We start from the raw sequence: 25520 nt of genomic DNA on the forward strand, positions 1-25520 counted from the left end.
CCTAGATCAGCCTAATAATTTACAGATTGTGGCCCCTGAAATGCCAGATTTGACAATAATAACAGAAATATTTTCGAGCTATCAGAAACTTGAACTTTACTGTGAACATAAAGAAAATCTCTCAATGTAAAACACGCAATAAAATTTAAAAGGTTAACCCGGGGCACAATCAACTGGGCTCTGCACAGAAAAGCCTGTGGGAGTCGGCTGGTTTAGCCCAGAACTTCCCCAAACGCCCACAAATACCCTTCACCTAAAGACTTCCTGCACACCTCAAGCAAACATCAGTAAAGAGGGCAAGAAATGCTGCTAGATTTCAAGAGATAATGGAGATACCTGCCATTATTTCAGAAACCCTACAACATTCAAACCCTAGCACATGAGCAAGATACCTGTACTCACAATACTCTGAAAACCAGCTACTATTTACTGCTGAAAACTGAAATATGCAGAAAAAAACAAACATCTCACAGCAATTCCAGAGAGTAACACCAGCCAGTTTTGAACCCCAAAGTCTTCTTTATTAATCAGAAATCAGATTACAAGAGAGCTTTCAGTACAGACTCACAGATCAGATAAACCTTGAAATGACCCCCTAAGACCCTATATAAAGGAAATGATCCTAACGGCTAGTTCGAGTGATCCATGTAGAAATGATCTCGACCGTTGATGAGGATCAAGACATCTCCTGATCTCATCCGTCGATTTATTAACTTAAAATATTATTATTTTATTAGTTAGAGTTTTTGCTTCATTTTTTTAATTTTTTATTATTTTATTATTTTTATTCATTTTTTAATTTTTAATTCATTTAACATGGATCACTGAACTAAGCTTTCGGAAACATCACCTAGGACCTAGGACTTAGGACTCATGAGGGGATTTAAAACATTTCTCGACCCTCGGGAGACATTACATCATGACTTTTACAATTTACATCTCAAGGGGACAAGCCCACTTAATACAGACCCTCATAAATCACCCAGCTCTGCGACACCACGATAATCTAGCAGATCAACACACTAGGATTCTCCTAAAGTTTTAATGACAAAATCAATCCCGGCTTTGGGGTCAGGTTTGAAGGAAAACTCTGCCGATCCGTGGATCGGTGAGACGAAAAACCTTCCGGGACGAAGATTATCATCAGAAAGTTAGGTCCACCTAGGCAAAATACATACATGACTCATGTCTGCTAAGATTATTTACAATTAATACATGCAGACTGGGTTTACAATTGTTGGACACCTAATCCTAAATGGTTAGTGTGGAAGTTGAATGGACAAAAGCAGTCCAAGAGACCTTGGGATCTGAAACCCAAGAGTCACATATTTGTACTATAAATGTATATCTATTGTTAATAAAAAATGTACTCACTGATTTATCTTTCCTATTCTATGTTTTCCATGTGTGTTTAACATGGTATCAGAGCAGCAGGCGAATTTCTGCCCTGCCCAAATTTGAGCCACTTGTTGTGGCCTCTCTGTGCATGTCAGTTCTGTATTTCTGCAGATAGAATTGTCATTATTGTGTGCATGCCTATTTCATGCTGCAAACAGTCTGGCTGACACGCACCTGCACTCATCTGCCCTCTGCGTGATAATCAGAGTCTGCCCTCTGCGTGATAATGGGTAACGCTTGGTATTCCCATCGAATACCTGCTCCTACAGTGTTGTCAGCGGTCCATTAGCGTTCCTTCTCTCTGATTTCTGTCGCTCAGATACACCAAAATTCTCCTTGCCACCCTAACGTATCTGACAGCTCTGCCTGATTCTCTCTGTGTCAAATCAATACCCATTTTTGCATTGAGCGCACTTCAAAGCTGTAGCAGAAGAATCAGACGGACGTTCTTGTAGATCAGTGCACATTCTGGAAGCTTGATAGTTTACATATTAGTTGTTTTGTGCTGATAAGTGGGTGCATTAAACGTGTTATTAAATTTTCTTGGAGTATTTTGGACTTTTGATTTCGTTGAAGAAAAGATGAATTTCCCGTGAATATACTGGCAACCTTTATTATCCAATTAACTTCAGTAGCAGACTGAGCATGGCCAGAAAGCTTTCCTTTTTCTAATCACAGAATCCTGATCAATATCTGGTAACACTTTCTGGCAGCTTTGTTGCAAAGCGTATTTCAGTGCTATTGTTGATGGCAGAGGCTCTGTTTTTTTATCGAGTCTTTGTTGCCATATATATGTAGATAATGGGAATAGATTGGCACTTGAAATCTATTATGGCCACGTAATGGAGGGATTCTCCTATCCATCTGCTACGTTTTAATTAGCTCACAATGAGATCCGTTGGCCCCTCCTGGTGAATGCTCAATGCAATAGAGTCTGAATTAAAAAGGGCAACTTCATACGATTGGTTTCCTTGACAAAACTATGAAGTGGTGCTGACCCACATGGATTTCAAGCTTGATTTGTGTCAGCTTTGTAGCTGTGAAAAGTAAGTATTGGCAAAATGGATTAATCCCTATTCCGTGCATGAATAATCTCTGTACTTTTCCGTAGCTGCAAAATCCAAAAGAATTGGGTGAAGGAACGAAACCACTGAGTAAGTTCATGGAGGATTACTTTGGCTACGGCGTGATTTCTTTGGTGCTGTCGCTGGAGCCTTGCTCGGATTCTATGCTTTCTTTGCATTTGACATCGAGGCATTGAACTTCCACACAGGTGAAAGGCATGGCAGAGGAGCTGCAAAATTCAGAGTTCTGCGAAGCGGCCATCTGAGTTTTTCCGTTTGTTTCTTTGATCCTTGTAATATTAATCCTTACGTAGGCTAATGTTTTGCTATAGGATGTGGATGCCTCTTCCAACCTTCTCTTCTCGCTTTGGTAAGTGGGCATATCTATAAGCGAACTAATCCTCCTTGGCACCGGCGAATTCCAAAACCGATATGATTCAAGGGTTCTCTAAGAGGAGCTCCAAGGAAATTGTATATTGGGTGGCATATAATTCCAGCCCACATAAGTAGTTGGTCCTCCATATTCTGGTATAGTCTAAGAAATTTTTTACCTTGGAAATGGGCACGCTAAACCAGAGTAGGTAGTCTTTGTGACTTATTACAGTTTAAATTTCTTCTGCATCTCTTTGTGATTTGATTGAGTCTGCTGGCTGGTATATTCGTTGGGCTCTGTGGAGAATCATCCTCCTAAACTACACTGACAGCTCCATTGTGGAGTAAGATTCGGTTAGCTTATATGTTACCAAGGACTCTTCTTTACTCTCCAACGCTCTCTACAATTGCCCCGCTTTTCATAATTGAGAAAGACAAGGTCTGTGGCTTATGACCTTCTAATGTAATTTAGACTTTGAAAAGTTGGGAAAACTATTGTGACCACAACGGAGTAGATCATCGAATCTATGCCCGATCTCAGTTTCTTGAATAATTCTGAGGTCTGTATTTCCTTATCAACAATTGTATTTGGCTGCACTCCTCAAGCATATGGGCCTCTGAAGTGTTTTCAGGATCATTTCCAACTTCTTTTGTAGTTTCATCAACTGTTTCCGACTTTTCAGCATACACGGCTGCATGTTCAGATTTAGTTTCAACTGAAGTGACTACAGTTTCAATATTTTGATTTTGTAACTTGGAGGGACAAGATATATCAGTGCTTGCAGTTTCAGCAATTTGATTTTGATTTTCATATCGTACCTTTGACAGGAAAGACAATAATTGCGAAAATGCCATGAAGATGAAAATAATTTGTTCACATATATCTTTGATATTTCTTGTGAATTTGGATTGAGATAGCCTTGAAGATAAATTATTCTGCCTAATGGAGTATTAAAGTATATAGAAGTTATCATCTTATTCCAAAAGTTGCATGATTTTACCATTCAGCCAAAACTTGGTGCAAATCGAAAGAGGAGCCACTTCTAATATCTTTAAAAAAAGGGGTTAAAATAAGTGTATTTAACAGAGTTTGATTTGTTGATAAAATGGGAAGACTTTATGGAGTATTAGAGTTATTGAACACACTAATACATTCTAGTGCCGAAAACATAGTCAACATCAACAAAGACACTCTCTGTGACATTCAGAGCTGCCTGCGTAATGCACAGGAAAAGATAGATTTTTTGCAGCTTGAATCACAGCTACAACAAGAAGAATTAAAAAGGAGTCATTCTGAACCTGTTTATGTTCAGAACAATGAAGCAGACTCCCATAAACAGCAAGTCAATATTGTTCAAGTTCATTCAGATCCAGTGCCCAATAAAGCAGCAATTGTACATGCAGATGCAGAAACTCAGTCTGCACTTCCCAAGCCCATCATCAGACCTTGGGAACAGCTTGTCCACAACAAGTACAGAACTAGTCTTGGATATGACAAGGACTTGTCCTTTCATATTCCAGACTATGCCAAGCCCATTCAATTTCAGAGTGCTGGATTCATTCATGACAGTTCACCTGCTCCTCATAATAGTTCAGCTTCAGCTGCTTCAGATTCTGCCCCTCTTCCACAGCAACAACAACAACAAAAACAACAGATCGTGAAATGCCAACACTGTGATCGAGTTGGCCATCTGAAAGATCACTGTTTTGATCTTCATCCATGTAAGCACTGTCATAAAACCAGTCATTCTTCACACAGATGCTTCAGAAATAAACGTCCTGCAAGAACAAAGATTCATCTTGGATGGATCGCTTCTTGGCAATGGGCATCAACAGCCAAGAAGATATTCCAAACACATGTCAGAACTTGTTCCAGAATATTGAACAGTCTTGCAGTCGAGTTTTCTCCATCTTCTCACCTTGTATCTGACAGGGGGGGAAATGATGGTCATCTACAAGCTTCAAAGTCACATCAAGCGAGCCTGAGCCACAACCTGCCACACCAGTTTCAGAGTTATAGCCAGAGACAAAGATGCTCGTGAACATGCCTTCAGTTGGCAATCTGGGACACTTCCTCTAGCAGAAGACTTCAGCTTCTTGCCAGTTTTGGAAGAGTTCCGAGAACAAAATTGAGAACGCTTCCTCTAGCAGAAGACTCCAGCTTCTTGCCAGTTTTGGAAGAGTTCCAGGAATTGCATTAAGCATTCCAGAGTTGTTGGTCATCCTTAAACCATCACAGATTGAGAACACTTCCTCTAGCAGAAAACTTCAGTTTCTTGCCAGTTTTGGAAGAGTTCCAGGAACTGCACTAAGCGTTCCAGTGTTGGTAATCATCCTTAAACCACCGCCCTTTTTTACCAACATTTCATAGAGCACATTCAGCCTAGTGCTGCCATGCATTTTTTGCACATTTTGTATTACAGCGCTTTTCTTGGACTCATACATAACACTTCGAATTAAGGGGGGGAATGTTGGACACCTAATCCTAAATGGTTAGTGTGGAAGTTGAATGGACAAAAGCAGTCCAAGAGACCTTGGGATCTGAAACCCAAGAGTCACATATTTGTACTATAAATGTATATCTATTGTTAATAAAAAATGTACTCACTGATTTATCTTTCCTATTCTATGTTTTCCATGTGTGTTTAACAACAATCAAAAAGATCAAGCTGCTGATGATGGCAGGATGGCACGGACATGCTGATCAGGTGCTGCTTCTTTCTGTCAAGAAAAACGGGGTGCACTGCATGGGTAGTTGACCAGTAGAGGTCAACATCTGGCTCTACTTGGGGACACGTTGCTGCTTGCAGGAATGTGAGAATCCAGAATCTGCATCCATACAACACAAAAAATAAGTAGCGTCCATCCAAAAATCAGCATATACGTTAAGCACAATAAAGATAAAAAGCTCTTCATTTATTAACTATCTAAAGCAGAAACGAAAATGCGGAAAAAACAAGGAGTAGAGTTAGAAATACGATACAAAGGATGCCCTACGGCATCAGATGTGTTCAATATAGTGCATACTGAGCATTTGCCTGCTTTCAGGCAAATCTGTCGGCTGCTTGTCGGATGTGCCATGTCCAATTTTGCATATGGTAGGACTTTTTCCTATCCGAAAATCAAGCTGCTCACGGCCGTCTGATGCGTCAAATCTTCTTCTCATTTTCTTCCTCTTGCGCTTTTTCTTTCTGGCAGGATGAATTACTGATGAGCTGGAACTTTCTGTCTCGAAACTATCAGATGAAGTGTGTAAGATATGCATGCTAAGTCTTTTTGTGTCTTGCATCTGATTTTTATCGTTTTTAAGCTTATCTGGATCACCTTCAATTATCCACCTAATGACCTCCTCATAGTAAGATGGAACTTGTTGCGGCAAATGAGAAGGCTCCTGGTTTCTCTTATCATCTGACCATTGTTGAATCTTTTGAACTTGTATTCTAATGACATCCATCTGACTAGAGCATTCATCCCTTATAGCACTGATTTGCATGGCATGGTGTTCTTGCATGTGTTTTATTACTTTATCATTCTTTTCCTCTATGTCCATCAAGCAATGTTGCATGAAATTTATTTCTTCTTTATGATTCGCTTGCATGTCAGCCAACTGATTGTTATGATTGAATGTCATAGAGTCAATTTCCCTATCATGATCAGCTTTCATGGTCACCATATTCTCCTCTAAGACTGACATCTTGCTTTGCATGCTTCTAATTTCTGTTTCATATTTAATTTTCATGGCCTCAATTTCCTTAGCATGCTGATTTTGCGTGACCTCCATCTCTCTATTACGTTTCTCCAGGTGAGTGCATAAAGTTTTCACATCATTGACATAATTAGTTTGATTGATTTCCATATTTCTTACCAGCATCATTAGATCTCGTATAATTTGCTTTTGCTCTTCTTTTTTATTGTCATTTGTCCCTGGTTTTTCACTATCATGAACTTGATCTGCAATATTTTCGGTGGATGACACATTTTGACATGAAGAATCGTCCTGGGATCTTTCAGCTGGACCTCCTATCAAATTACTTACATTCTGTTGCACAATTTTGGAGGAATAAGGCAAGCTGTTTGGATAACCATATCTATCTTCAAAAGCATTGATAATATCAACCAAAGAAGAGAAAGAATCCTTAGGAAAATTGTTAAACCAATTCAAAGCATCATCTTCTAAAGAAAGGACAAATAGACGCATTTTGATATCACCATGATGAAACTGAGGGGGTCTGCAATATATGATCATGAAGCGAATAAACAAGTCAATATGCCTTTTAGCAGCGATTGGATCACCATCTGAAAAAATAGGCAATTCAGGAAGGGCCTCCTCCGGAAAATCATGGAGACGGTGAGTAAAACGACATGGTTTAAATGAATAATCCATGATGAACAATAAGGGATGATAGAACTAGATCTTTGCTCAAGAAAATCAAAAGATGAAAGAAGTGGAGTCGCCACTTGAACAACAAATCTGATTCTAAGATCCGAGAAGCAATCAACAAACAGATATGCGGTAGGCTTCTTGTCTGGGAAAAATAAGAAAAATGGAGTCGCCACCCAAACAGGAAACAAACCCAAGAGGTACTGCTGATACGTGATGAAAAGATGCAAAATATTGAATCTGCCAGCTCAAATGAGAGATGAGAAGATGAGAAGATGCATGAAAAGTCGTTGAAACACCGAGAAAAAGTATCCCCGGCAACGGCGCCAAAAAATGTTGTCGCGCGGATTGACACGACAACGCTCAGACCGGGGGCTGTCACTCTGATCCCCGATCCCTCCGTTTAAGCCTGTCTCCCGCGGCTAAGGGGGGTAGTCCCTGTGAGATGATGAGACCAACTGTCGACCAGTTGGTTGGGAGACACGAGACACGATATAAAAGCACTCAATGGATTTGATTAATTTAGCAGACCAGTGCCTTAAGAGATTATTTTTACCATGATTATTTGTTAAATGATATAGAAAAATGGACCATGAACAGCAACCATCTACCATCAGCTAAATCACATGATCAAAAAGATATCCAGAAATTGAAAACTTCAAAAAGATAAATGCTTAAAACCACCACGAGAATCGTAAATTATTAACCAGATATCATATTTCGTATCTCAAACTTGAAAATTTAGCATCTCAGCATAAAACATACAACGCGAAAGCTCCTGAGACTGGCAAAAATAATTTCCCAAAAAAAAAATTATTTTTTCAAAATTTTTTAAATCTTTTTTTCAATTTTTTTAGTTTTTTTATTTTTATTCTAAAATCAAAAATAAAACAAAAATTAAAATCTAATTAAAGTTAAATCTAAAAAAAATCTAAAATCTATATACTATACAAATTTCTAAACTAAAACTAAGAAAAATAAATTGAAATCAAATTAAAATCTAACTAAACTTAAAACTAAGGACTAATATATACATCAAAATTTAAAAAAAAATCTAAAATCGTAACCTACATAAATTTAAAATGACATTTAAATCTAACTATATATGCACAAAAAAAATAAAACTCAAAGCTAACCTATGCTACCAATCAAAACCCTAAACCTACGACTAAAAAAACGCAGCCACGCAAGTCACGCATTATATGATAGACGACCCAAAAATTTTCGATTTTACCTGCTCCGTCCGCGTGAGGAAAGGATAGGCTTGCTGCCGGAATAAGGTTTGATGCCCATGCAAACGATAGAGGATACGCAATACCTGGTCCGATGCTTTGTCAACGGTGCTCAGAAGTCGAACCAGCAAATGTCTCAGTCAATGGTAATGCTGTAGCGGCGGTGAATGGAAATCGACCTTGCCTGATAATCACTGGAACGACGAGGCCCTGGCAATGAATTCATTCAAAAGAAATACGCTTTGACTCTGAAAACGATTAAGGCTCACCTTCGTCTCAAGCTGTTCTGTCTGTCGTGAAACGCTGAAGCACCCGCAGAATGGCACACGACACAGAAATTTGTTGGTATGCGTGGAATGCATAAAACGTGATTTTATGATTGGATACACGGAGGTATTATGCAATGGAGGGCATAGCTGCTTGATCAAATGCTTTTCCTTAACGTATTGCAGTGAATCGAAATTTTTGCCTGTCAATCACACTGAAGCCCTTCTTCATCTGCGATTGAGCACGTTTCTGCTTATTAACCAAAGGGATTTTTGACGGCTGATAAGGATCTCAAAACCTTGCAGGCCCACGAAGATTTCCGCTACGGTTTCAATGTTTTACACACAATGCCACTGATCCGTGTAGAATGCCTGAAATCTGAGGGCGAGTTTACTTGTTTTGCAATGCAGGTTGGAGGCCAACGTTCCGGACGGGCAGGGAACCCTTTCAAATGTTCGAACTGCAATATCAAAACCCCAATGCTTCTTAACGCTGATGGAGCAAACGTGTCTGTCTCTGCACAGCTAACGTACCGATGTATGGAATGATGGCTCAGAAAACTGGACAGCATATGCCTGCAACCTGTAATAGAACACACTACCAGATCCTGGAAACAGTGAACAAAACCCTAATAAAAACTGTATAAAACAGAAATTTAAAACCCTAGATCAGCCTAATAATTTACAGATTGTGGCCCCTGAAATGCCAGATTTGACAATAATAACAGAAATATTTTCGAGCTATCAGAAACTTGAACTTTACTGTGAACATAAAGAAAATCTCTCAATGTAAAACACGCAATAAAATTTAAAAGGTTAACCCAGGGCACAATCAACTGGGCTCTGCACAGAAAAGCCTGTGGGAGTCGGCTGGTTCAGCCCATAACTTCCCCAAACGCCCACAAATACCCTTCACCTAAAGACTTCCTGCACACCTCAAGCAAACATCAGTAAAGAGGGCAAGAAATGCTGCTAGATTTCAAGAGATAATGGAGATACCTGCCATTATTTCAGAAACCCTACAACATTCAAACCCTAGCACATGAGCAAGATACCTGTACTCACAATACTCTTAAAACCAGCTACTATTTACTGCTGAAAACTGAAATATGCAGACAAAAACAAACATCTCACAACAATTCCAGAGAGTAACACCAGCCAGTTTTGAACCCCAAAGTCTTCTTTATTAATCAGAAATCAGATTACAAGAGAGCTTTCAGTACAGACTCACAGATCAGATAAACCTTGAAATGACCCCTAAGACCCTATATAAAGGAAATGATCCTAACGGCTAGTTCGAGTGATCCATGTAGAAATGATCTCGACCGTTGATGAGGATCAAGACATCTCCTGATCTCATCCGTCGATTTATTAACTTAAAATATTATTATTTTATTAGTTAGGGTTTTTGCTTCATTTTTTTAATTTTTTATTATTTTATTATTTTTATTCATTTTTTAATTTTTAATTCATTTAACATGGATCACTGAACTAAGCTTTCGGAAACATCACCTAGGACCTAGGACTTAGGACTCATGAGGGGATTTAAAACATTTCTCGACCCTCGGGAGACATTACATCATGACTTTTACAATTTACATCTCAAGGGGACAAGCCCACTTAATACAGACCCTCATAAATCACCCAGCTCTGCGACACCACGATAATCTAGCAGATCAACACACTAGGATTCTCCTAAAGTTCTAATGACAAAATCAATCCCGGCTTTGGGGTCAGGTTTGAAGGAAAACTCTGCCGATCCGTGGATCGGTGAGACGAAAAACCTTCCGGGACGAAGATTATCATCAGAAAGTTAGGTCCACCTAGGCAAAATACATACATGACTCATGTTTGCTAAGATTATTTACAATTAATACATGCAGACTGGGTTTACAATCAAAAAGATCAAGCTGCTGATGATGGCAGGATGGCACGGACATGCTGATCAGGTGCTGCTTCTTTCTGTCAAGAAAAACGGGGTGCACTGCATGGGTAGTTGACCAGTAGAGGTCAACAGGAGTCACAGTAGCCATTAGGGCAGAGAGAGACACGTTAAGGCCCGCAAAGGAAGTGACCGCCAAAGAATAAACTAAAAAGCCACCAACAGCTTTGGGACAGTTGTAGGTAACTAAGGATTTGTTAGCATGTTCCAAAAGCACAAAGGCAACCAATAAAATTCATCATAGGTTATAAACATAAGCCATCAAGTAGACACCAGAAGTGTACAACCACCACCGTAGGAGGTTGTACATGACCATTCAATGTTGCATAGCAACCTATAATTGCACAACAATTATACAAGCGGTGTACAAGAGTGCAAAATTGGTGGGTACAAAGGATAATATCAGGTTTTCCAACGTGATTAGTGGAGATCAACGATCATAACGAGAGGACATCTAACTAGTTGGGGGATTGGCAAGAGAGTAATTACATGGGTGTTTTAAAGGACCAAGACACAGACCCATGAGGGAGATCCTAGAAGATCTATAAACCAATAATTTATTTTTGTGGGTGCTTGAAGGCCTAGGCACACATCAGTTGATCAGAACAAATATGGTAGCGACCAGTGTTATTGGATGGAACATTAAATTTCCAACCCTATAAATCAAGGGTTACCTTGCTATTGAAGGAGAATAACCTTTAGGAGATTGTGGATAAGAAGAGCCCATGACCAACAGATCCAACACAATTGGCAACACACAAAAAGGACATTAGAGCTCAACTTTTCATCATAGATGTCGTGAAGGATTGTTCGATTCTTCACTTGGCAGAAAAGAAGACAGCCAAGGAGACATATAAAGCTCTAGTAGACCCATTCCAAAGCAACAACACGAATAGGAAGATGATCTTGAGAAATAAGCTCAGATCCATACAAATATCAAAGTCTGATAATGTTACCAATTACTTCACAAGGACTACCCAAACACAGGATTAGATGCAACCGTTGGGGAGAATGTGGAGGGCGTATAGCTCATGAATGTGGTACTAAATGGTCTTCCCAAGTCATGGCAACCATTTTTCAAAGCAATCTGCACCCGGAAGCACCTTCTCAAATGGGAGAGGCTTTGGGATAACTACATCCAAGAAGAGACTCGCGAAGAGTCTAAGGTCAGCAAGCAAGAAGATGAAGAGGAGAACTTGGCCTTGGCTGATATGGCCAATAATGGTGAAGGAAAGGGTTCCAAAGGTAACAGTGAGGGGGGAACCTTTCAACCAAGGAAGAAAAAGGTCCTGACTAAGGTCAAGTGCTTCAGTTTCCACAAGAGTGGGCACTATACATCAACGTTGCACTAATCGTTATCAGGATTAATTCGGCGCAGGGAAGAAATCGGAAAAATCATAAAAATTGAGAAAAAATTGGTAAAAAATGGGAAAAAATCGTAACATACAAAAATATTCATTTTTTTTCAATTTTTTTAATATCTAAAGCGTCTACAACATAAAATAAATACATTGGCACATAAATATGATAAAAGAACTAATATATAAGATGTTTAATATCATTTCTAGTGCCACATCACACATAACGGTCTAAGTCACCTGACACGGGGATTTGGGATTCGTAGGATACGGGGATTCGAGTGTTGGATTCGGACACGTTGACCCCCCGAGACAGGGCACGTAGGATTGGTTATATATTATTTTGTTAAATATATATATATATAGTAAAAATTAGATATTTCTTACACAAATTCTAATTAATGATACAAATTCATTGATTTCAAACATAGATCTTCATCTATAGCATGCATAGTACATACAAAATTCCAATACATGTCAGTGGTCACATAAATCATGATTCATAAATGAAAGACAACTTACAACTACAAGATAGTAAGATAAAGACACTAACAGCTGTAGTTTTCTCATTAAGTCATGAAATCAAAATGTGTTACATAGGTAGTGTTGGTAGCCTAGTGCAATGCCAATGGCAAATAGAAATAGAAAATATAAAACAACTACAGGTATACAAGCCTCAAGGCAATAGGCAGTCATCAATCCTCAGAGTCATCATCAAAATCAACATCAATGCCCTCATCACCATGGTCGCCACTGCTCTCATTTGCATCCTCCTCCCCTGTATCCATAGTCACCTCTACATCTACTGGTGTGGAGGATGACCCCTCTAAGATATCATCGTCATCAAATCTAACAGGCTCTAGCACTGGATCATTAAGATCCATGTTGGCCAATGCCAACTCAACACTGCTGTCCAGACCCATATCATCAGGAAAGACATCCCACATCTTTGTCTTTCCCCTCAACCACTCTTCCCTCTGCCTATAAATAAGACGAAGGTTGGTGTGCACATACACCATTGTCTCTGCCTTGGACTACTCAAGCCTACTCTTCTTCACACTATACAAATTCCCATATGTGCTCCAATTCCTCTCGCAACAAGAGGATGAAGTCATCTCAGAGAGGAGCCTCATGGCTAAATGCTGAAGAGGAGGGCTTGTTGCCCCATGATTTGCCCACCAAGAATAGGGCTTCTTAGTCCCCCTGTCTCTAATCACATCATATCCTGCAAATCGACCAGTGCCAGTGGAAAACTCTGCAAAGGCATCCTCCACCTCATCAAGCAATGCTCTATCCTGAAAACCCGCCTGAATGCCTCTTTCCTCCCCTGTGAGATTTCACCATCCATGTGAGGAGGGAATCTGCGGGAAGGTCCACCATTCAGCCACTCATGGCTGTAGTATTTTGGGTTCAATCAGTGAGCCAAACAATGTAAAGGTGTACAATTCTTGTCCCATTTGGTGACAAGAATATCCTGTATAGTATCACAGAAGGCCTCTGGTGATGTCTCATACTCGGGGCACTCACTGTGTAGAGTAATGCTCCTCACAGACTCAACCATGGAATCCCATCCCTCATAAACCTCTCCTAGGATGGGTGTGTCTGTATCTGCAAATCAAAGCAAAGAAATGATAGGGTCCATGATCTGAATAATTAGATCTACCCTCTCCCACCAAGCATCATCTAGCACTGTGTCCTACACTCTTTTAGAGGCTACTTGATCTGTCTTTCTCCAAAAAGACCAAAACTCAGAAATAACCATGGACCCAAGAAGCCCCAAGAGTTAGCTCAATCGGTCAAATCAAGTGCCTTGCCAATGGGAGGTCACAGGGTCGAATCCCGAAAGCTCTTGGGGTTAGGTCAGTAAATAGGCCGAGGGGTGTTGATGCCCTTCGGGTGGCGTCCACTCAGTGTTTAAAACCCTGGACGTAGCGGCTACCCACTGACCCGGGTATCCGTGAACCAGTAAGTGAAAAAAAAAAAACCATGGACCCAAGAGTGGTCTTGACCTCCCTCAACCTCTTCAACATCATGAATGAAGAGGCAAACCGTGTATCAGCAATCTTCTACAATGATATATTGGTGTACTCCTTGTAGATAGTGAGGGCATTTGTATGATTTTGCACAAAATTACAGATATGTCATGCATCCTCAATAATGTTACCAATCCAAAGCACATCAGAAGCAATGGATTTTAGTGCTAAGTTCAATGAATGGACAATGCAAGGTGTCCAAAACACTTGTGGATATTCAGCTTCCACAATCATGCTAGCAGCCTTGCAAACAGGTGCATTATCTGTAATGATTTGCACACAAGAATCAACACCTACATCTTCAATAACTTTAATAAATAACTCACCAATAAATTGTGCATCCTTGTATTCTCCATGTGTATCAACTGCTTTCAAGAAAACTGGACCATTCAAGGAAGACACCATGAATTTGATGATTGGGTATCATGCTGGATCTGTCCATCCATCAGAAAACAATGCTAACCCCATATGTTGGCCATGATGCTACAATAGGCTCAAGCATTTTTTGCACCTCTTTTTTTTCCTTTGTCAACAATGTGGTTCTAAGCTCCTCTGAACCAAGAAGCACATACCATGATGGAGACCTGTGAGTTAGAGCTCGACACATCTCAATAAATAGAGGTGGGTGTGCAATATTAAATAATATGAAGTTTTGATAGAAAAAGAAGGCAATGGTGAGATCAAGCTCTTCCCGTTTCTCTTTTTGAAAAATCTTGTCCATTGGACCAAGTGTAATTGCTCTTCTTTTTGCTGCTTGTCCCCCAATAGAACTCTCAAATGGAAATTTGGTGGTGCCTTTCCTCAAAAATGGAAGGGGGTCTTCATTCTTGGTTTTTCTTGATTTTGCAGCCACATTTTCCATACCAACAGTGGACTCATTTTCCATTTCTTTCCTCTTTTGTAAAGGAACAGCTTTACAAGCTCCAATTCCACAACCTGGTAAAGCCAACAAATGGCTTTTCACACAGAAATATGTGCTTTTGAAAGAAATGTGACAAAAGTTGCATCTCCATTGCACATTGCCTCCTCCCTTCCCCTTGGTGCTTGTCCCACCCTCTCTTGTGACATATTTCCACAAGGGATATTTCTCAATGTTGTCTTTAGGTCCTCCTCTTTCCTCAACATTACTAGCAGCAGACTCTGGTGATATTGGGGGAGGAGGGGCATCTCCAATGGATACATTCTTCCCCTTCATTTGTCCCCTAACCGCTGCCTTTGATTGAGCCATGAATACTGTAACAAAAAAAACAAAACATGCACAAATTTGTAAAAAAATCATATACAAACTGTTGTAATAGAAATGCAAAAAAATAGAGCTGAAATGCACTTACCTGGTGCTTGAATCTCCTTGCCGAACGCTCCACACCCTTAGCTCCTTGCTCCAAACCCTTAGCTCCTTGCCCACAGCTCAAAGTATGCAAAACTGAATGAGAAATAAGGTGAAAAACATAAGGAACAACGCGTTTTTAAAGTGCGCGGATTTCATTTTAGGGGATTCGAATCCCAGAACGGGACACGACGTGTCCGTACAGGATTCATACGCGGATTTCATTTTAGGGGATTCGAATCCCAGAATCGGGACACGATGTGTCCGTACGGGATTCGTACGCGGATTTCATTTTAGGGGATTCGAATCCCAGAATCGGGACACGATGTGTCCGTACGGGATTCGTATGAATCCCGTACGGACACATCGTGTCCCATTCTGGGATTCGAATTCCTAGCGAATCATGTCCGATTCGCAGGATTCAAACTCGTGGGGGGTTTCAAACGAATCTAGTTACTTAGATAACAGTGAATCATGTCCTCAATAGTAAGTCCTGACTCATGACTCCCAACTTAGCCTCAAAATATCGACAAAAAATATAATAATGTATCTCATATCATGAGTCATAATGTCATATACAATGAAATGAACCAAATAACTAAAGTCTAATACTACTAATTTCCTTTGCCCCTCTAGATGTAGATGTCGGTGGAGTTGGCAGTAGACTCCGCTGTGCTCTAGACACTGAAGAACTAGGAGCTACATGAGGTAGACAACGTCCTCTACTAGTGACAGGGGTAGCTTGGGTCACCTCCTCCTCCTCATAAAAAAATTATATGCGATTTTTTCATAAAAATCACTGAAAAAAATGTGCGACTTAATCGGCCGATAATATCGCCGATTTGAAAAAAATCACGATTAGTGCAACACTGCTATACATCATAGTGTCTAGAGAAGAAGAAGGGGAAGGGGAAGTCACAACAGACAGCAGTATTACTAGAGGTTCATCTCGATCAGTTTGCAGCAAAGTTTGAGAATGACTTCTCATTTGTCTCCTATATATCTACTAGCACTTATGTCACAGGGTTTGGCGAACCTGAAGCGTCAAGTTCGAAATCCGGCGAACCTGAAAAAAAAATTTGAAGTTCGTTCAGGTTCGCCGAACCTAAAATTCGAACCTCAAGTCGAACCTGAACCTCATCGAACCTAATCGAACCTCAACGAACCTCAACGCGAACTTAAACGAATTTTTTGAGGTTCGACGGTTTTCTTGACGGTTTTATTTGGCTGTTTAGAAGAAAAACCAGGGGCCGCATACCGTGTTGCTATTAGATAGATACCCTTAAAACGTAGGCGTGAAGACTTGCAAAGCCGAGATTTGTGGCAGCAAAATTTTAGAAAACCCAGATCTTGTGTTTGTAGACTTATGTAAGTTACGGAGCATTCTCTTGGTTAATCTCGAGAAGAAGCACAATGACCGAAGATATATGCAGTTTAGTTATTATGTATTTTATTGAGTTGGTTTTAGTACATACGTAATACTGGCTCTAGAAGAACTTGAGCTAAATTTAAATTTTGAAACCAATATGTATTTGTTACGAAAATATGAAAAATGCTTTTGAAAGTATGGTTTTGAGTCTCACATTTGGTCAAGTGTTTCAGTTAGACAAGGCTAAGAGCCTACCGCTAACTTTTTTGCTTGTAAAAGGAAAAATATTCGACAGGATGATGGCGTAAAAAGTCACAATGATGAGTTATTATTGTGAACAAATGGACCTCCATGAGAGCAGGGAAGGTATATGCTTGCTCAACATGGATGATTATGTAATGGAATTAAGGAATTTTGGAATTTCGAAGGAACTTTGGAATCATGCCTATATGAGTCTAACTACATCTATATGGAGATCTGTGACAAGAGAGGAGTAGCTAAGTCATTACCAAGTTTTTGTTAACATCTTTAACTCTAACTCCTGGCAACAAAACTTTGATCTTGAAGTTTTCTATTCGGGAGGGGGAATAAAAATGAAAAGTATTTTTTCATGTTAAGGGGGCGTTTGAGTCATAACACTCACTGAAGTGTTGTTAGGAGTCCGAGTCTTAGAAGAGTCATAGTTAATGTTATGACCTAGATTGCCCATAGGTTTGTTATAGAAGTAGTTAAATAGCTTATCATATAAACTCCACAAAATATTCTAGAATATTTATGGCGATAGATTTATTTTAAGAGTTGTTATCTCATTCTACCTTTTAATTAAATTCATTAATTAAAAAATATGTTTTATGAACATGAGTTATGATTTTTTGAGTTTGTGGTATGAGTAAGCCATGACAAAATCTCCATGTAGAGTGGAGTTGATTCTCTATAATTACAATTTTTGTTGCATGATTTTTTTAATATTTATGTCTAACTCATATATTATTTTTTTAATTATAATAATAATAAGCATGTTTATTGTAGAATAGAGTTTCAGAATTTTAACTTAATTATGAATAGCTATTAGCTGGATAGTAGGAATAAATATCCCTATTCGCATAATTATATTTTAATATTAACAAATTTATATTGGCCATTTTTATTTTTTATTATTATGGGTTATTTTTATTTTTATTTTCACAAAGTTAAAATGTTTGACTTAGTCAAAATATTAAACATTACATTACAACATCTCTACCATATTGGGTTGACAGGCGCAATAAATTTAAAAGTAATTTAATAAAAAATATTTGAAAGTTATCTATCAATGTGTATTAAATAGTATGTTATATTAATTTATTCTTGTTGATTAAACTGTGATAAAAAATAAATGTTGTAGTCAAATGAGGCTACAATTTTTCTCAAAAACAAAGGAAATTTTGGCTGGATTATAACTATTTGGCAATGGTCTTTATGACTTCCTTATTATATTAGCATTGATGATGACTCACTAGATGAGCCAAATGATGGAATTCCATGTGTTGATGACTTTGATGATATTATGACTTTGATGATATTTAAAATTTTGAAATTTGAAGATGTCCTACAATGATGTGTATGTTTAAATTTTGATCATGTTTTGATTATGTGATTTTTTAAAAGATTACTAGTATTTGACATTCATTTAAATTTTGAAGACTGAAAATTATGTCATTTCCTTTTGCAAACTAATATTGTGTATGTCTACATTTAACTAGATGTTAGAATGATTACATTATTCATGTATGTTTACTAATAAGAATTTGTATTCATGTGTTTATGGATCGATTTTGAATTTTCTATTATTTTGTCATATATAGATATATATTGAAAAATATGTATAGTCGAACCTAATGCCGAACCTCATTCGAACCTGATCGGAAAATTCGAATTCGAATCGAACTTAATCGTTGTCGAACTCGAATTCGAACTCGAACCGTGTGACATAGACTAGCACTATCACAAGGAGTGCTTAGTGGCTAGATAGTGGTGCATGATGTCATATGACAAAGGCACAAGAGTTATTTAACATTTTGACAGAGACTGACTCAAATTTACATGTGGAGCTTGCTAATCACACCAAGTATGCAGTGAAGCGGGTTAGAAATATTAAGTTTCAACTAGAGTCAAGAGGCATGTTGGAAGCCAAAGGCATGTTATTCATACCAGGACTAAAGAAGAACTTGTTGTCGGTATCAATAATGGAGAACAAAGTATTTGAGGTTAGAGTCAAGAATGATCAGGTTCTCATTGATCTAGAGATTCTAGCCCAAACATAACATTGGCCATCGGAGTTAGAGAGAGAATCTTATACAAATTGATGGGAAAACCTATTCAGACATTGAGGAATGCTCAGGAACATGTGGAGGCTCGAAGAAGCACATGCGGGGAGAGCAGGCCCCCGAAGAAGGACAATGTACTAGGACCAGAGGGACAATCAGTTCCAGGTGGTTCATTAAGAAATACATCCCTCACTAAGAGGGAGTGTTGATTTTTGTGGCTCAAGCAGGTGCTTTTTCACAGGCCTAAGTCTCTATGCATGCGGAATCCGCATAACACACCCCTAACCTTACCAATTGCTTTAGTGATTAAAGTATTTTATTTTTACAAGATAAAGGAGTTAATCTAATGAAATGCAAAGATTTTTTTTGCATTAGTGAAATAGACGAATCTCAATCGTTGACCTCAAGTGAGATGAGAACTAATCTCAACCGTCAATAACTTTGGAAATTAGGTTAGTGGATTCAGTAATAACTCAAGCTTAGCTATGGGAGAAGACACACAACAAAATTGAGTGAGTATAAGACATTGAGAGAAGGGCATCTTAGTGATTGAGTAGAAAAGGACTTCCATTCAAGTGTATTGGGTCTAAGGAAGGTGGAAGGAGCAGCAAGGGAGATCCAGATCAGCCAGGACATATCTAGGCCTTGATCAATTGCATCAGATTCAGGTCATTGTTGTACATGTAAATTCCTTAGAGTGCCACTATCCTTGTAAGGGAGCCCTAGTAGGCTTTGAAGTTATTCTTAATGAGGAACTGTTTGATTGGGAAAAAAAATTGTGTAATGTTTGGTTGAGATTGATTGTCATTTTGCTTATGTTGTTTAAGTTTTGTTAAGATCCTAGTCATTATTTTATTTGAAGGATCTGTAATTTTCTAGGTAGTAAATCAGTCAAGTGCTAGGGTTAGAAATTAAAAGAACCTACTCTTAGAATATATTCAAGATTTCTCAAGAGTATTTGAGTTAGGAATCCATAAACCCATTTTCAAACTATATTCAATCGTTATTTGGTGAATTCATGCTCTATCAGATATATTTGAGTTTGGCATACATAAAGCCATTCTCTTTTGTATTTAAACCAAGGTTGACCCTATACTGAGTTGGGTCTCTATAAATTCCCTCTCCCATTTGTATTTCATCATTCTCTATGGTATGATGCTCAAGTTAAGTAAGGAGTTGAAACTTTTAATCATGGTGTATCTTCATAGACAACAGTGGTTGACCTCACTTTTGTTAATTCTCATGCAAACCTAACACTTGGCAATCCATTGACCTAGCAGATTATAAATTCTACCAAATAATTGCACAGCTAAGTTCTCAACATTAATTAGCAGAAGCAAAAACATAACCAATCTCACAAAAATGACACAACAGGTTTTGCCTAATCAAATCAGTTCTTCATTAAAATGTTTCCAAAACCTACTTGGGCTATAATCCTAGGATAATATCCCAACTGAGGAAATCACCTGTACAACAATTGGATCTGATCTACTTTATCAATCCCTCCTTGGCGAATCGATATCTCCTTGCTTCCCTCTTCCTCAGACCCAACACACTAAAGTATCACACTCCTCACTAAGATGCCTCTCAATATTCTGTTTGTTATATGGTGTGCCTTTTCCTTCTCCTTAACCTTGTCTTCATAATTTTTTGTTGAGCTAAATCCCTAAGACTAATCTCCAAAGTGATTGACAATCGAAATTAGATCTCGCCTCACTCGAGATCAACAATTGAGATTTAAACATAATCATTAAAGAAAATAGTTTACTTTTCCTAATATTTCTTTAGCTCAGTTAGCCAACATAATAATTGTGCTTTTCCTAAGTTAAAACTAAGGCTAAGATACAAAAGCAACTTGCTCACAGTAGAGATAGTGTCTAAGAAGATCTTGGGTGACTTTTGCACCCCTAGAAATTTAGGCCGCTATAAAAGTACCTAGCCGAGCTACAAACAACAACAACATTCTAGTCATAGTTATTGATTATTTGTGTGTTTTTCGGATTTGGCATATAGTCAAACCTAGTCAAGACTCGTTTATTATATTCCTAGGTGGTTAAGACTAACCTAGTCAATATATGAGCATATAACCCATCTTGGTGAGGGCATCCTACACACTCAAGACTCACTTGTAATATCATCTTGAGCTATTGCAGTTTGCTCTCTTATACAAGTACCTCATTCTTTTAGCCTATGGGCAACATATCTAACATTACGCTCTCTTTCATGGTGTGATCTATTGTTCAAAGATTCTCTCTCAAGTGTTGTCCTCTAGTGTTCTTGGGTAATTTCTCTATAAAGGTGCACTTGTTGGTTTCTTATATTGCACACTAGAGTATATTTTTCTGTTAAACTGGTGCTGGTTTATCTTCTCTTTGTGTAGATTTAGAGTCTTCTGATTTAGGGCTGCTAGTCAGATCCATTTGATCCTTTCTCTCTCTTATGGATCTCAACAGCATTTTCTAAGCATGCTTTAGAAGATAAAAAATGAGGTGATGCCATGTGCATATTTGCTGTTCGTAGAAACTTTATAATAACAGGAATATGAATTTTTTGAGCCTTTCCTCACCATAAGGCCTTGGAATTTTCCTTCTACGTAGCTATAATTCCCACCCCATGCTCCCACATCATACAACTATCTTCCTATTTTTGTACTGAAGAGAGGAGATAGTTACAAACCTTTCCATAGAAGAGTAACATTTTCTTGTAGTCAAATTTCTACTGAAGAGAGGAGATAAGTACAAACCGTTCCATAGAAGAGTAACATTTTCTTGTAATCTGACAAGAAGCTCATGACTTTCTTCCAAAACATCAATTGCTTTAATCGCAGCACTTGCTAGATAAGGTGGCAAGGATGCGGAAAAGCAGTAACCTGCACCACTGAGACGCTGCAATACAGATGTAAGATCCCATGTTAGTTAAAAACATACGAGGAAAACAAAATTCAGCATCTTTGGATTGTATTGAATATCTACACAAAAACTAGAAATGCTCAATTTATTCTTTTATGCACTCTCATGAATAGGATATGCTATACATAACATTTGGTCCATTTCTTTTTAAGTTCCCCATAAAACAGAAAAATATCAGCAAGTTAGAGAACATCAAGGATTTCCAGCAATGTGGAGAATTCATCAGCAAGCAACAATGTAGAAACAAGAAATGTTCACGATGATACAAATAAAATGAAAGCATCATACCATGCAATATTTCAATAATAATGATAAAGTACAATGTGAATGTGACACCTACCACACTCTATCCATATAAATATTTCCACCTGGATTGAGGGACAGCACGTCAGTTCCAAACTCCATCTAGGAGTCAAATTATTCAAAACATTGTGGAAGAAGGAACCAATGTTATCAGATCCAGACTGAAACCAGTCAAACTGGCTGGTCTAACAATTTTGGTGCCTAAACCAGCCTGACCTGTGGCACAGAACTGCAAAAGGCCAGTTCGGTACTGAACCAGCCTTTTTCCACCAAACCGAGCAGTTTTGTACAATGCAACCAAGAACCCTCTAGACATAATTAATTTTTAAGAAAAAGTAATTTATAAGTAGGGCAGCCTAATATTCAATTCTAGGGCCCTACTAATGCTATGTAACTAATAGTAATGTTAAATTCTTAAAGTAAAACTGACATTCTAAATTTTGTAAATTACCCTAAGTTACCAGGATTCGGATACGGATACAGATACGGGTACCGATTCGGATACGGATCTGGATCTGCTTGATTTTTGAAAAGCTAGGATTCAGATATGGAAAGGAAACGGCGAGTATGATTAATATAAATATATTTTTATAATAATATTTTGATATTAATGTCCAAATTTATTGTGATCACTATCCATCAACAACAATAGAGTTTATATTATTATTATTATCCAATTTTAAAGTCACAGCCAAGCCAGACACCAAATTGGTGTATGAGACCCCCTTGTTTGTGGGACAAGGGACCCACCTCCGTGTAGCAATTTCACTGCTAAGTCTACAAAGGCATACATACTCTACCCCCTCTAGTTTTGAACCTGTGACCTCATAGGAGGAAACACATACTCTTAACCATCAGTACCACTCAAGCTGAATTGTGTAGATGAATTTCATGAAAAAACATACAATACTTCATAATTAAAGTAGCATTAATTATTTAATAAAAATTATAAACTATAATATATTACAAAACTATTTAAATGAAAAATTATAATAATTTAATACACATATTACTTTATATGAATTAAATTATAAGCTTATAATATATAAAAGTTTAATATACAATATAATCTACAAATTTTAAAACTTGTACATAACAAATTTGATATATTTTAAATAATTTTAATTTATAATATATATGGACAATAAAGTAACAAATTTTTTGTATTTTGAATAATTAATTTATAATATATATGCACAAGAAAATTACTTTATAAAATTATAACATTTCTAAACTAATATAAATAAAGTATAACATATTTAGAAAGTTTTAATTAAGTTAATGTGAATAAAACATAGCATAGCTATAAAAGTATAATTAAATTAATATAAATAACATATAACAGATTTAATTAAATTAACAGATTTATAAAGTTATAATTAAGTTAAAGTAAATAAAATACTTATGATAACATATTTATCATTAAATTAATATTATAACATATCCAAAATATAATATGAGTTCAAATGTGTGAAACTGCATATGCCTCACGGATAAATAAAAAACCCAGTAGCGGCGTCATACTACCAAGTCTGTAGATACCAAAACCAATGATATTAATACCAATCGCATCATTTTGGTCGTCTTATTCGTTGCACGTGCACATATTGTTTGAGCTTCTAGCGAGCAGCTATCAGGGTTAGAGTGCAATGCATTGTCGACTTATAGCAAATTGCCAAGTCAAGGCATTACCAAGATATTTTCACTCGTTAAAAACTGTTTTCTACCGTATCCAAGTGAATCCAGATCTGAATCCGTTTCTGATCCAGGGATCCGTGAATCCATTTCCAAGGGTGGATGGATCCGGTAACATAGAAATTACCATTAATTGAGTAAGGATGTTTGAGAGTGGTTCTGACCTCATTGGATTTCATATGGAGAGAGTAGAATTTTAGATCCCACTCAAATCCCAGTAGACTTAATAGTTTCTATGATTTCAAGATTGGGGGATAGCAATATTTCCATTGGATTTTGTTGTGGAAGAAGGAACCAATGTTATCAAATCCAGGCTGAAACCAGTGAAACTGGCTGGTCTAACAATTTTGGTGCCTAAACTACCCTGATCGGTGGCACAAAACTCCAAACCAACATTTTTCCACAAAACCGGACAGTTTGTACAATGCAACCAAGAACCCTCTAGACATAATTAATTTTTAAGAAAAACTGAAAAGTAATTTATAAGTAGGGCAGCTTAATATTCAACCCTAAGGCCCTACTAATGCTATGTAACTAATAGTAACTAGTTGGTTCGAAACGTGTCGACAAATGATTCTCTATGTGATTTTGCTGAAATTATTCTCACAATCAAAGTATGGATCACAGAAGTCTAAACTCTTTAATAATTTCCCTGCACGAAGAAGCCACTGCAAAAAAGGTTCATCATTTCAAAAGGGTACACATGGAGGTCTCGAAGTTGAAGTCAAATCTAGCATTTCTAAGGCGTTGCAGGGATTCCTCGGTTATTCCAGCATTTGCCCGGATTAAGCATAACCTTAATATCCCTAGTAATCTTGGCATTTTTCTAAAAGCTAGCTTAGGGTTGGTTAGAGCTGAGATTTGTAAAGTAAGAAAAAGTCTCAACCTAGTATCTCGGTCCCTTCTGGCTTTGCATTTGGAACTTTCTAGTGTTTTCACCGCGCCCCTCTGGGCAAGGATAGATGCTTGTTCTACTCTGAAATCTCAGGGCTTGGAGGAGTTACTCAAGCAGCGGCAATCCGCTAAATTTCTCAAACTCGCCAGGTGTTACACATCGTCCCAGGGTTTTGATCCTCCATCAAGCAGCCAGGTTTCGAAGAACCAGGTTTCGGCCCTCCGTTCTTGGGTCTCGGGCTTTCCCCTAAAGATCTGCGCGGATTCACATGGCCCCAGCGATTTGGAAATCTATCTGGTGGATAGATCTCCATCCCTGATGTCTAGCATGGATTGGGATGTATCGAGCACCTCGGCCTTACCTGCTCGGCAACGAAATAACGGTGAGAGCTTGCTAGCTCGTGCAAATATAGCGGTTTTCAGTGAGCCTCCGGGTGAGAATCCCTTGTGCGTGCCTTATTTGGGTGTTGTCTCAAGTTCTTATGGTAATAATAAGGTTTACAATAATAGGAACGTGATAAACCAAGGCTAGGTTTGTAGTAATAGGCGCGGCATAAACATGGACGTGAATAAGGATGGTAATAAAAATAATAACTTTGAAAATAATGGTATTAATTATAATAATTATAATATCAACGTCGATAATAATAATAATAATAATGATATTAATA

At 38.0% G+C, this 25520-nt stretch overlaps 1 protein-coding gene across 1 annotated transcript in view; it reads right to left on the reverse strand.

Moving 5' to 3' along the window:
* LOC149203432 (long chain base biosynthesis protein 1b-like) overlaps positions 1-25520 on the reverse strand; it is a 233294-nt gene that overhangs the window by 47592 nt on the left and 160182 nt on the right. Inside the window, exon 11 of the mRNA XM_089403432.1 lies at positions 21792-21933. Coding sequence (XP_089259558.1) covers positions 21792-21933 — 142 coding nt within the window. The remainder of the gene's footprint in view (positions 1-21791; positions 21934-25520) is intronic.

The sequence above is a fragment of the Pinus tabuliformis genome, chromosome 2_1 (assembly GCF_031772625.1).
Source record: "Pinus tabuliformis cultivar Carrire ecotype Pingquan chromosome 2_1, CPIR1, whole genome shotgun sequence".
In the NCBI taxonomy this organism is placed as follows: domain Eukaryota; kingdom Viridiplantae; phylum Streptophyta; class Pinopsida; order Pinales; family Pinaceae; genus Pinus; species Pinus tabuliformis.